This window comes from Pogona vitticeps, chromosome 1, assembly GCF_051106095.1.
Source record: "Pogona vitticeps strain Pit_001003342236 chromosome 1, PviZW2.1, whole genome shotgun sequence".
Taxonomy (NCBI): Eukaryota; Metazoa; Chordata; class Lepidosauria; order Squamata; family Agamidae; genus Pogona; species Pogona vitticeps.
The window spans coordinates 57,457,457-57,471,759 of NC_135783.1; the positions used below are offsets into that span (position 1 = coordinate 57,457,457).

Genomic DNA, 14,303 nt, shown 5'->3' on the forward strand with positions numbered 1-14,303 from the left:
ATGGTTAACATAAAAGAGGTATGCTGGAAGTGAGCACTTGAGCACAAGACAATTGGAAGTTGAAGAAAAATTTAATTATATACTTTACTTTAGCAAAGAACTTGATTTCTTGTTCATAGGGAAACTGTTCTCCTTTGCCTCTACTGCCACCATCTGTATAAGAAAAGATATAATGCTGGAGATTTAATTTGAGCATGTTACAGTCTTTTTTGTAGCATGTTGTCCTGTTTCCAAAATCATGCTAAACTGCACTTGTATAATGTTCCACATTTTTAAGTACAGGGTGCTACTTAAATTTCAACTTTTTAATCAGCAAAACAGCAAGATAGCTGGTTTAATCTAAGCAGTAGATACCCACAGTCTCCTGCACAAAGCATCAATCAAACATTACTAGTTTCTAAGGGCTTTCTCCATTACCTCCCCCTTCAGCAGATTTTATTCATTTTTATTATTATAGATACAAGACAATCAATGCACAGAGATTGCTACCATGGCTCCTTTCCTCTTTTTTATTTTTAATATTCAGGAAAAGTCCATTTGAATCTACATAGTGACAATCTCTGTCAGGAACCCTGAGACTATTTAACATGGCTAATTCCTTATGAATGTCATTCAAATCATTGACAATAAAATTACTCAATGCTTGGAAACATGTAAACTTCATCAGGTCTGAGATAATGAAATAAACACATTTTTTCTAGAAAGATACAAACAAACATATATTCAATTTCTTCAATTTTTCAAATGTATTCATAATTACTTCTACATGAATTAATTATCTCAAGTTTCAATTCCCTACTACTCGCATTACAACCAGGAAGTAGTAATAATATAAGGCATTTTGTTTTTTGTTTTGTCTCTGCAGCTGATTTTGATTACAAAGTGCAGAGTGGATTTCATTAGCTTTCAGAGCTCATTTGAAGACCAAATTGTAAAAGCTGGAATTTTTTTATTCCACTCATAATTTAGCATCTATGAAAATAAGGTGGTCTAACTGCTAATGTTAAAAGAAAACCAAAAGAACTGGGCTTAGTAGAACATTTTCTAAGCCCATTGATTTCTGGCAATCTATATAAACACACAAGACCATAACCGATAATATAAAATAGTTATTTACATACTGCTTACCAAACTCCAAAATATACTGATGGGCTTCATCTACATATCTTATCAACTGTTGAAGAAAACTGTAAGCAAATCGTTTTTCAATGGAAGGTGTGTCTAACTCTAGATCCTTTAGACCTCTGGGGGGAAAAAATTAAAAGTAACTGAGGAAAAAAATTAATAAGTAGATCTCATATAAATGTCCAGATTATCACAGATTCTAGAAGTATGCTGATTTTGACAGCAAATAGTATCCTGATACCTGTTTAGGCTTGGGAAACATGAATTCAGCAAGTTTGTGCCATTTGTGTGTGTGTGTATTTTGGCTGTTGTTTCATAATACATTTGGATGAATGTTAGAACATCTGCACTAACCTTATTTATTTTTGTTGAACAATATATTATCTATTGATTATAACTCTAAAAATATCACAGCTAAGCCAAGAAAAATAAAATTGTATTAACACAAATAATGATAGCCAAATTCCTAGCAGCAAATTCCTACTTGCATTAGGGAAATTGTGTAAGTTGATTCCATTCACATTATGGAACACCAACAGCACCAGTTAAAGAGATATAATTTGCCAATGAACACTTGCACAATTTTCCTTACGCAAGTATAAACTGGTAATAAAATTAGGACACAGTTTTAGCCTCTGTGAACAAAAGCTATAGCTTAAGAAAGGATCAGCAAAAGAAAGACATTTTAAAAACACCCAGAATTATCTCAGATTTATTACATCATTTATATATTTTCAGCTGAGAGCAAAATTGGATTTGGTTTGACTATGCTTTAAAAAAACTTGAATATGTAATATAGCCTTGCAAAAACACTACAGTACAGGATTACAGTTTACCTGGAAACCACATATCCATTGATCTGTAGGAACTTCAGAATATCTTGGGCTTTTTCTCTGTCCTTGGCCTTCTCTTTAGCTGTCAGTGTATCATAGGGGACAAGTAAAGGATGGTTTCCGCCTCCCACTATTATAAATGAAGAAAACGAGTTAAGGCTGAGAAGATATCACATGGGATATCATGCAAATAATGACCAACTGGGGTGGAGGGAGGGTTTCCTCTTTACAAATTTGGGGGGAGTACCCTCTGCCCAGGACACAAGCCATCACAGACAGGAATCATACGGCACCAAAAATAATCCAGATTTTTAAACTCCCACTGAAAAGTCTGTTGAATAAAGGTGGAATATTTATAGATGCAGCCTCTCCACTCTGGGAGGGAGAGGGCCAGAAAAGATATGGAGAAACATCTCTCTCTCTCTCTCTCTCTCTCTCTCTCTCTCACACACACACACACACACACACACACACACACACACACCAAAATAAAGAAAACACCAAATCAGCTGCCAACTATGCCTCATCAGGGAAGCAAAAGGCCAACGGCAACCATGCCGCCATCTGAAAAACAGAAAGAGAGGCAGGATGCCCAAGAAGAAAGAGGAGGAGGGTATGATAGCTTTCCAGGTTTCTTCCTCTAAGGGTCATGTCTCATGGAAGCAGTGAGTAGGGCAACCTCCTGTACCATGCTGATTTCCGAGCCAGGTATTTAGGAGATGATCTAATCCAGAAAGGCACATAGAATCAGGTTAGGGAAACAACAAATTTGCCACTGCCTCACTCACACTCACAGCCAGGGCAGCTCTGGACATGACCTGTATTTCTGACCAATTGTTTAAAGGCTAGAACCAAATGCCAGTAAGAATTAATATTCAGTACCTATGAGGTTCATAACTATGAAGGCCTGCTACTCTTATGTTAAAAACAATACCAGCAGTCTATTTACCATAACCTTTTCCATAGCATCTAAAGGGAAAAAAAATACCTGTTTGAATTTTACCCTTCTCAACATACTTCGCAGTGCACTACCACCACCCCCTCACTGCTAAAACAGACAATGTTTAATTCTACCTTCTGGGACTTCACCCTGCATTTTGATATTTCTGTTTTCTGTTTTCATACTCACTGCTAGGAGGACGTTTTGTCAAACTGAGAAGCAGTAGCTATTAGGCTGTCATTTAACCTAAAGATCAGTTAAATTCCTCACAGTTCTATACTTTAGGCTGTAGTTAGGAATTAATTAATTATTTTGCATGAATATTAAAGAGCGCTTTATCAGTTAAGACACATACTTTTAACTGTGTTTAGAAAATGAAATTGTGATGCTCCTCAAAGGCTACAAATTGATTATGGCACAAAATTCATTGAAGTGGACTACAGACTACAAAATCTTATGCCTTTATTAGTTTGTAAATATTTAAGATAGCAGAAGACACTTTGTTTTTTCCTTCTACAGTATAGACTAACATGGCTATCCCTTGAGTCATTTCCTTTTTCAGTAACAAAAGGCATAAAACACAGCAAGTGGCCACTTTCAAAATTTATATTATGTGGCATTTCGGCAATTTATATGAGTACAAGTGAAACTGCATAAATGGCAACAACACATTGCCACTAATTAACAAGGAGATGGTTGCACAACTTGTGTCCCTAGTCACACAACAGGCACACAAGCAGGAATGTAATGGCAGCAATACACCACTGCAACTTAGGTAATTTCACTTTTGCACGCATGAATCATCAATAGATTTCCAGTCGATATGATTAGTCTATTATAAATTGATATATCATGGAAAATAGCATTTTAGAAACTATATATAAGACATGATAAGTTTTAAAATGTTTGGTAAAGAAGTTGGCACATGCATGGCTGTTCTGTTGGTATGTTTTAAATGACACATTTGGCTTCATCGTGATTTGGTAAACAGAAAGAACTTGGGTCCCTATCAATAGATTATAAGGGTGGGTATTTGCTTCATTTTGCTTTTTAAGAAGTAACAAATCAATGATAATGGTAACTGTCAACTGATTATAGCCCATTATAGCTGTTGAATGTGGAACTATTCCAGCAATAGTGTCAACCAGACAGAAACAAAGCCAAAAAAGGTACTGGTGCATGCAGTCTTTATGGCATTCAGTCTAGCCCAGTCAGCAGCATTACAAAGATCTCCAGTAAAATATGGACTATTGCATACATTTAAAAAAGACTGCTCATAGGTCAAATATAATCGGTGAATGGCTTGCAGGATATATTACAAGAATAACAAGATGTTTTGAAGGGTTTTTTAAAGGAAGTTTTAATTGGCAAAAATTTCAAGGGGCTGAAGGATCAGCACTGAATATCACTAAAATGATTCTAAATCTCTCATAAATTAATACATTGCTTATGTTTAAACTACTTGGTCCTATGTTCGTATTATCTGCCCAGTGATGTTAATATATGCTGCATGCCACATAGCTGCAAAACATAAAAGTAGGTCTTGTTGTTAAGTACTATTCAGGTTAAAAATATTAATAGTCTTCAAAATATATTTAAATAGTCATGAAATACATATGCACATGAACCTTGCTCTAAATACCCCCAGTATTCTGAATCATAATTATTTTGATCCTGACATTCGTTGGCAGTGACTACTGTTAGGTTACTCATTCATTATGCACTACTAGCAAATATTTATTATTTGTTTAAAACATTCACCTTTTGCTTCAAGTTCCATTTTCTTTTTCTTTGCCCATATGTTGTGATAGTTTTCAGCCATCATCTCAGCCATAGCCTGACGAAAAGAAATAACATTTGGGGGGGGGGTGTTATCATGTGTAGCGTAACATTAATTTGTATTTTTGAAATATATTACTATATTATTACAAAGCTGTACTAACAAAAACAAACATTAAATAAAGAGACATTTCAAAATTTCTTTCAAAATAATCAGCAGTGTAGAAATTTACAAATCTAAACTTCAAGGCATGATCTCAAATATTACATATTGGTCTAATTTTTAATCTTTCATATTTGTACTTGTTAAAGGTATTAATTCTTCTTGTTTTATTGTGTTTTGTCTTCAGTAGCCTTGAATCCATTTGGGGAGGAAGGCAGTAGTGTATATAAAACAAAGACAGACCTATAGATATATAGACAGATTGACAGCTTGTTAGCTATTAGCTTGGATCTAGAGACAGCACAAGCAGAATTCTGCTTATGGGATGTTTCTACAGGCAGAAGTCAGACTGGGTTGAGGATCCAAGCTTTTGTGCTGAAAATTGCAAATGAGTGTCAAGAGTGTTAAAATAAAATTTGGAAATTCTAACAAACCAACCCTAAATACACATAGTTGACTCTGCTTATTATGGCAGGCAAGGATACTCAGAGAGTGTGAGACTCTTTTGTCATCCATATCATATCATCCATATTGTAAGAAAAAACAAAGAGAGGGTTTAGGACTTGCTTCCAGCCAGTTGCCTGAACCTTGTGTCTTCCTTTGATAATCCTTGAAAATAAAATCTTTGTGAAATTCTTGCACAGTGAAACAAAACATCAAAAGTGGGAACCTGAAACATACGCTTTATAATAAATATCAGAATCTCAGAATGACAGCTACCAGAGGACAAAGAGTAGATTTGCATTATAAACAGAAAACAACAACAGTGCACAACGAACACAGAATATAGCAACAAAAGTATTCTAAAACTTACATGCAGTTCTCTGGAGAGAGTAACATTACTCATGTCAATTGCGCGGGGATTATAGCCATGGGCAGTGTCTACAGAAACCTGGAAAAATATTAATAGGTGTAAAAAAGAAAAATGAACTTTTGGAATGATTAGGTACAAGACATATAACGACAATTTATAAAAGATAAGAAGTTATTTAAAAATGTATCAGGAAAGAGTGAGTAATTGACAATTTATTTATTTTCTGCACATCTTGAAGTCCACTATGCTAATTTTCCATTCACTTAAATAAATAACTGACAGTACATAAGAATTGAAGGATAAATAAGTTAGCATCACAAGATAAAAGATACTGATCCTTAACATAACATACTCCAAAATAAAGATAGAGTCATCTTCTACATGGAAGATGAACATGTAAGTACAAACCAACACTCATGATGAAGACATGCCAGATCCTCTGGGCCCCAAACAGGCCCTTTATCTTGAATAAATAACCAGTCTACTTTGAATGAGGTTACTGAGTACAACCATAAGAATCAGTAGCGGCTTTACATGGAATGTACCTGACTTGTCTGTGATATCCGACGTGGCCTATTATAAAGAGCCATGGTATCTCCTTCCCTTGTTCTTTCAACTCGCCATCCCCAAGCAAGCATGGTTTTTAGAGACTCTTTGATTGGCCATCTGTAGATTTCCTTTTCCTAGGAAAAGCACACAGAGAATCATTCTATTAGTCAGCGAGCATGTATGTTGGAAAGGCAAATCTCCAAATGTAGAGCTCTAGCTTGATTCAGTGCACACCTATTTTAAAGCATGTTTTACTACATTCAATGCCACTGACATTAAAAATAGGTGAGAGGATGTGTTTATGGTTAACTACATAATAACTGAAAATTTGCACCAATAACCTCAAGTTATGAAATAGTGGCCCAAATGCTTTTTTGTTTTTCACTGCATGCAACAGATTACTGAGTATTTGGTTGTTGTTTTATGCCAACTGCACAAGTGGGTATTTACTGTCCCCTTGTGCACTCATAAGTCATGCTACTTTCCATTGGGTGATCTCTGACTTCCACAACTCCAAATCAGAGATTAATGGAGCAGCTGTAGAGCATTCTATCCATGGAACAGTCACACTTTTTGACTGTCAATACAAAGCCAATGATTGTCAGATTAACATTCAACTAGCCATTGTGATAAACTCAGCAGATAATTAAACAAGGAATGATGAGGAAAAGAATAAATCTATGAATTAAACTAAAAATATCAACGAAGATCAAGATGAGGAAAGCAAATAAGTAAAAAGTTACATTGGTCTTTAAAGACCCAGGTGTATACCTGTGTTCATCAATGTTTCTGAACTTTGAAGAGAGAAAGTGAACCTGAATAGAGGTGAAGAATTGTGGGACTTAATTACTTTCAGACACTGCCATTTAGTTTACAGGGAAAGGAAATGCTTATTGAAATTAACTTCTGTCGCTTTCATGGATAGGTTAGTATTCTAAGTGAAATATCATTTCCAGTAAACGAATAGCAAGAAATCCTGGCCTTGTAAGTAGAATAAAAGGAACAGGACTTCCAGGAAACCCCCACTGTTGCATTGAAGACAAGGCCCTATGTGGGTTCTTTCCAAGGTTCACACCCTCTTTTGATTTGTGTGGTCCCCACTTTCAGAGGGACTGGAAAAAAATAACCTGTCATAATAACCTCCTTCATAAGAAAGGCCATCTTTGTCTCACATTTTAGGGAGAAATTATGTGTTGCTTTTGTTTTTCTGTTTTCTTTTTTTTACAAAAATTATAAACCAAAATGGGTCCCTGCTGTGGGAAAAAGGTGGAAGAGAAATGAAATGAAATGAAGGATTGCATTTTCCTTTGAGATATTCAAAATCAACACACTGGGAGAGGCTCAATCCTACATGATAACCAGCATATCCCAAGTCTTGATGCAGACCGACATCTCCCATAGCCAAAATACAGACATTGATAAGGAGCACAAAACATTGTCTTTGACTTTGCAAGAAGGGATTATGGGTTGCTCCTTACCAATTAAGATGGTGAAGAATCTACAGATACTCCCAATGCTATTGTCATGGTGACAATATTGTTTTCTAACAATAGCCCACCTATTGTAGAAAATTGCATCATTTGCACAAATTACACAATTTGCATAAACATGGCCAATTATTACTTTTTCTAAATGGGCATTTAAAATTCAAATAAACTATTGGGGGTGGTGGTTAACAGTCAGTCTTTCTGTGCAAGTATGCTTTCCATCTTGAGGGAAAAGGACATTAGTTTTTTGCAGGTATATTTTGTGCAAGTTACAGGGATTTCAAGGAGAAAATAAAGTTCCTTGTCTGACTTTTGTCTGGAGGTATGAATTCAAAGAATCATAGAAAAATGAAGTTGGAAGGGGCCTACAAGACCCTCAAGTCCAACCCCCTGCTTAATGCAGGAATACAATCAAAGCATATCTTGCCAAGTGATTATCTAAGTTATACTTGAATGCCTCCAGTGTTGGAGCACTCACCAACTCCCGAGGTAACTGGTTCCACTGTTGAATTTCATTCTGTTGCTTTTGGCCCACTGCTCCATTCTATCAAGGTCATTCTGAATTCTGTTTGTTTTCTAGGGTATTAGCTATTCCACCAATTTTGTATCATCTGCAAATTTGACAAGCATTCCCTGCAATCCCTGGAAGTGCAGGGAATTGTGTAAGGGTTTCTATTTTCTCAGCAATTCAAGACAGCTAAACTAACGTGGATGAAGATTTTGCAAGTATTCTTCACTTCATGTGCATCTTACGTTGCTCAAAAACCTTAAAAGTATTGAATTTACCCATGGAATCCTTCAAAGTTGCTTCCTCCTCAACAAAAGTTAAAAAGTAGCTAAAGGGGGTCCCTTTTTCCCCAAGGAGGGAGATTGTAGGTGACTGAAATCGCCAATACCTTTGAAGGGATTCTGTATAGCCCACCTGAAGGAGTAGTATATATCTCCTGCATGCCATTCCTGCCCCTAAGGACAGAAAGAAGCTAATGTCTTCTTCCACCAAAATAGGGACACTCTGAAAAAATTTGTAAATGTGGATTTGGCTTAGAGATATCTTTGATCATAGAAGAAAAGAAAGGTTTCTGATACTGAGTTACAGACAAGCCCAAGAAAAGAATTGTCGCCATTCCCAGGAGGTTGATCAAAGGTGAAAGTGGATTGATCTAAACCTCTTAGAAGTTACACCAACACAATGATTCTTTCCTCCAAAATGTAAATGCTGTCTTTACAAACATCCAGCATGACTCCTTTGTGTTGTATGGAAAATATGTGTCTTCTTGAATAAAACTGAAGTAGCAAATTGTAGTTGCTCGAGTTCTTGACATTAGATCAAGGGATGACTGAAGTACATATATAAATGCACTCCTAGTTTTGGGGAAATGTACGACTTCAAACCATTAAGCAAATACAGGAGGCAGAACTTTATTCTTTTCCTTCTCCCACTGCACAAACAGGGTTAAAGAAGATTGAGTGCCTGATAGTTTCATCGCCTTGTTCCCTTCTCTGATGTGTACAGAATAGAGGAAGAGGGTCACAGTCAGCAGGTTAGTCATTGTGCAGGTGACAGGGTGGAAGCTGGACCATGATGGATTCAGGGCTCTCTCAGCTATTCCCACACTGCACAGCCTCCCTTACAAGGTATCCTTATTCATAACAACAAAGTGTCTGAAGGTAGCCCCTAGGCCACAATCTTCTTGGCCCTTCATTCCTGGCGAGGTTTGCTGGACATGAACAGAAGAGGCAACCTGGCCTACTTGGATCTGCTGAGACAACTGGGGATGAGGCAGAGGGAAAGGCAAAAAAAAAAAAGGACTAGGCACAACTTTTTTCTACTTCCTTTCTTTTCCTTCTTTTCCATTTTCTTTCTTTTTTGAGGTAACTTCTCTCTCTCTCTCTCTCTTTCCTTGAGTTCCTAAAATCTTCTCACAAACTCTGTCTCAGTCTGGAAGACAGGCTTGTGAATTGGTGAAAAATTCTCACTTTCCAGGAAGAGATTATAATTTCATCCTTCCCATTCGAGAACATGTTCTTACATAAGGAGAAAAAGTGTAGTGTTCTCCCTATGTGTAAAGCTGATTTTCTTTATGTAACAAAAGAAAACAATTAATAGAAAACAAAACATTTGACATGAACTGCTTACCTTTTCTGATAATAGTTTATATTGTTTCATTAATGGCTGCACTTTGGAAGATTCTGAGTATGTTTCACCATATATCCACCCATTTGCAAACTGATAAAAGTTAAAGAAAAGGAGGGATAAATTGATCAGGAATCTTGATTTCATTTATGGTTTGGGTGCTTTTTTGCATGCTATCAGTATTACATACCCATTCTTCCAAGAGAATTAGATGTACCATGATGTGTGTCTTGAATACTCTGTTTTCAATGTTTTAATAAAATCTTATATTATAGTTACTCATGAAGTAACTTGTGTAAATTTTAGATACTGTGACTATGACTTTTTTATATAGCAACTGTGATATACTAATAGCAAATATATTCTCTTATCATTATGCAGTCACCTTGGAGATATAAATCCTTGCTTTTCTCTTTCTTGCATGTAAGAACAAGAAGCTGAAACATTCAACTCCTCACCCATGAGGATTGCAAGAAATTAGTACTGCTGAGAATGATGTCATGTGCAAATATTATACATGTTTGTGCCAAATTTCGTACTTTTTGCAAAACATTTGTGATATTCACACAACTGGGTAAATGGTGTAAATTGCTCTGATCTGGGTTAATTGTTTTTGTATTGTTTGTATTTTTCTTAACAAATAGCCAGTTTTACTGTGCTTTCCATGTTTGTGTTTATGCTTTGCTTCTTAAACAAAAGAACTCTAGAAACATCCAAATTTTGGGTGGGAGGGGGGCTTTTTTATCACTCTTAGGTAGACATAAGGAATCTTGAGGGGTTTTACAATTCCTAGATGAGGTGTTTCATTATATAAAGAAAGAACAAATCATTGAGAATGAGGAATTTCCATCTGTAATTCACCATGGCACCATCCCTGCAGAAGACAGAGGTTTCTTTAGATTTGGAGGAACCCCAAAGTTTACAGAAATACAAAAATCTTTAGAGGGGGAAAACCTGAGAGGAGGGAAGTTCTCCAAAAAGCCTAATTAGAACTCATGCTTGGTAAACACAGAATGTTAACTGGCTCTTGGAGTATCAGAACTGAAAATAAAAGGGAGCAATGGAAGATGTCACCACAAATGCCACGCTGCAATATTCTATTGCAAATCATATTTGAAACTGTTACCTAAAAGTATGTTTTAACTGAGATAATTAAGCTGTATATTCCTAACTACATTTTCCTCATGAAGTTTGTTTTTCTACGATAGAGGATTTTCAGGATATTACAGTGAATAAAACAGAACATATATTAAGCAGTGCACACATGGTATAGAAGCACTTCAAGTATACCTTGATTGCTAATAGTATGTGCCCCCTACATTCAAATTAAGTATTTCCTTTTTTCTGCATCTGAAAAATCATATTGCAGAAGACAATCATGCAAATGCAACCATCCATATATGTCAATGCATATGTTAACATATACATGTATGCATACAATGCATATGTTAACTAACTAGACAGGTGTGGATGTACGAAGGACTAGTCATTTGTTAAAAGTGAGGAAAAACAAATGCATTTTTAAAAAGTTTAATAAAGACATGAAATGACTGTAATAATGCACCATAAGCAAGATTCCATGATACATAGTGAATGAAAAACACATCTGATCTATTTGCCAAGTAGATTTCTAATATTTCAAATACACTTTGATCGATTTATATACGCAAACACAAAGAGAGAGGGAGGTATGCACCTATGCATGCACACAAACATACACATTACCTTTTCCATGCACCATTTATCATGGGTATGTTCAGCATATTTGTTAATAAAGTACTCTAACTTTTCAGGAATTGTAATGCTAAGTAAAAAAGAAAGAAGACAAATGTCAGTAAGAAGTAAGACTGAAATGGATCTAAATAATCAGTCCCATCCAGGAACCTCTGGAGCTGAGAAGCTACAACCCACTATGCCCAAAAATGGGATATTAGAGACTGGTCATTAGTTATCCAATACCATGGGATCCAAGAAATATTTTTTTTCAACAATGGTCTTACTACTGTCTCCTTTAGGCCTGCTGGGAGACTACCCTACTCACTTGGCCAGCCCCTCTCTGGAAGCTTTTATAAGCCAGGAAGGGCAAGACTCCAGCAGGTGGAGTCCCTCTCCATGAGTCTTATCTACATCATGGGCAAGCAAGGCCCATAGTAACATCCATATGACCCGTATCAATTACAGCATCCAAGTCAGAGCGGATCCAAGTGATTTTGTCATGCACATTCCCCACAGCGAGCTACAGGGTTCTCAGCAATACAACATGTATCATAAAAATAAAATATGCCGTAGTAAAAACTCTTACTTTGATGTATCAACAGGCTGTGGATTAAAGTTCCCATCTGAATCCATGGAAGCTTGTTTCTCCATCACACCAACATAGTTTGATTCCATGTAGTCAGGAGGCAAAGCACCTGCCACTGCACTCAGGCAGGGCAAAGCTAGTTTGAATAATTCCTGTTCGTATTTCTGCAGAATCAAAATAGAACACACACAGAGACAAAAACCTCTAGTAAACCATTGAGGCAGCTTCAGCTTCTGCTGCAAACGGCACTTCGCAAAAGCACAGAGCTGCCTGGGCAGGGACTCTTTGCCCACCCACTCGAAGAGTGGCAGGCAAGTCGGGTTCAATGCGAGCTTTTAAAATGGGCCTAGGGGCCTGCTCAGTCTTCTTCCCTGCCTAATGAGGGAACTGCCCTCTTACCCGGGTTAGGAATGAGAGTGGCTGGTTGCCAGATGGGAATTTTTGATCTGCACCAAACTGGCTCTAGGTTGCAGGTAGTTTTTTTGCCCATTCCATGCTTATTCCCAGGGATCCCATGGGAGCTAAACAGGTCACTGGCAACACAGTCACAACAGTGGGTAGTGCTAAACAGGGTAGGTTCAGGTGAGTTCCAGGGTGGGCACCCAGAGGGTGCAAGGGATCCCTCCTCTCAGAATTGCATTTACAGAGGTTTGGCTGAGGGGAGAGAAAACAGGGAGACACCAGGGAACACTGGGCACTTGGAGTCTAGAGACTCGGATAGAGGGTGGCCACGGGTATCCTGGGTGGATGGCCGAGAGGGTTCAATAGCACCCTCTTAGGGTAGGAACTCTCAGGGGCAAAGGTCTGGACAGGTTGGTCAAGAATGACAAGGGTTCCAGACCTGTTAGCACTATAGATGCCCCTCCTGTAAAAAGGGGTAGTTAAAAGTTGAATAGTTAATAAGATGTAGCCCTAGTTTTAATCTATATTACTGTGTCTTGTCTCGTTATTTCCAGTTGGGCGGGAAAAGTATAAATCCTTCATTATTTGGCAATGTGATCTATTGTGATTACGACATTCAATAGGACCATCACTTCTTTCATTATACCAGGAAGAACGTGCCACAGAGAACAATTTAGGCTCCTTATGGACAAAACACACATATTTTAAAAAAATCTAAACAGCGTCAGATTAGGTAGGTAGGTAGATTGTTGCTAATACAGTGGTGCCTCGCTTAGCGATGTTAATCCATGCAGAAAAAATCGCTGCTAAGCGATAACATCGCTAAGCGGAAATTAAAAGCCCATACAAACGCATTAAAACGCGATTAATGCGTTCCTATGGGCTAAAAACTCACCTTTAAGTGAAGATCCTCCATAGCGCCACCATTTTTGGTGCCTCTAAAGCGAGGTATTCGTGCCTGAAAACAGTGGGCGGCCATTTTGTTTATCCGGTGGCCATTTTGAAAATGCCGATCAGCTGGCCGAAAATGGGGGCTTTGCGATGATCCCTTCCCTGCGATCATCGCAAAGCAAATTCCCCCCATAGGGACCATCGCAAAGCGATTGCTTTTGCAATGGCAAAAAGTCCATCGCAAAGCAATTTCGTCGCTATATGGAGCGATCGCTATGTGAGGCACCACTGTAATTACTGGGATCCCAGCAAACATGCAGGGGTAATCCTTTTCTCTGTAAGCTCTGTTCCAACAAGTAAACATGCAATATAGTTGGATGTAAATGAAAAACTGAGGCAGAATCAACTAGATGTGTCAGAAGAAAATCAGATACCGTATTTTTCGCACCATAAGACACACTTTTTCCCCACAAAACAGGGGGGTGGAAAGTCTGTGCGTCTTATGGAGCGAAGAAAACAGATTATATTTTCCTCTTTTCTTCTCCTAAAAAATTGGTGCGTCTTATGGAAAGGTGTGTCTTATGGAGCGAAAAATACGGTATATTAAATACAGTATACATGAAAATATAAAAACAGAAATGTTATGCAAATATGTTATATAGAAATTGATAAAATTAAACACTGTAATATGGAAAGTTCCAATTACTGAATGCCTCTGTTGCACTTATTGTATATGTGGGGGGATAGTTGTAGGGAGAACATCATGTCTTCCTGTTTGGTATGAGGCTGGAAGCCTACTGCCTCACTCACCACTTAACCATGCTGGAATCATACTTGCCCTGCAATATTCAGAATTCTAAGAATCTAGGAGTTATAATCCAAAA

General features: G+C 37.4%; 1 protein-coding gene across 2 annotated transcripts in view; it reads right to left on the bottom strand.

The window, feature by feature from the left end:
* Positions 1-14,303, bottom strand: part of RYR2 (ryanodine receptor 2) — a 390,793-nt gene that overhangs the window by 104,689 nt on the left and 271,801 nt on the right. For both annotated transcript variants that reach the window (XM_078383124.1, XM_078383125.1), the window contains exons 54-62: positions 12,127-12,290; positions 11,550-11,628; positions 9,828-9,917; positions 6,200-6,337; positions 5,655-5,732; positions 4,660-4,735; positions 1,962-2,088; positions 1,129-1,244; positions 89-153 (exon numbers count right to left, since the gene is read on the bottom strand). In XM_078383124.1, the coding sequence (XP_078239250.1) occupies positions 89-153; positions 1,129-1,244; positions 1,962-2,088; positions 4,660-4,735; positions 5,655-5,732; positions 6,200-6,337; positions 9,828-9,917; positions 11,550-11,628; positions 12,127-12,290 (933 nt within the window). The remainder of the gene's footprint in view (positions 1-88; positions 154-1,128; positions 1,245-1,961; positions 2,089-4,659; positions 4,736-5,654; positions 5,733-6,199; positions 6,338-9,827; positions 9,918-11,549; positions 11,629-12,126; positions 12,291-14,303) is intronic.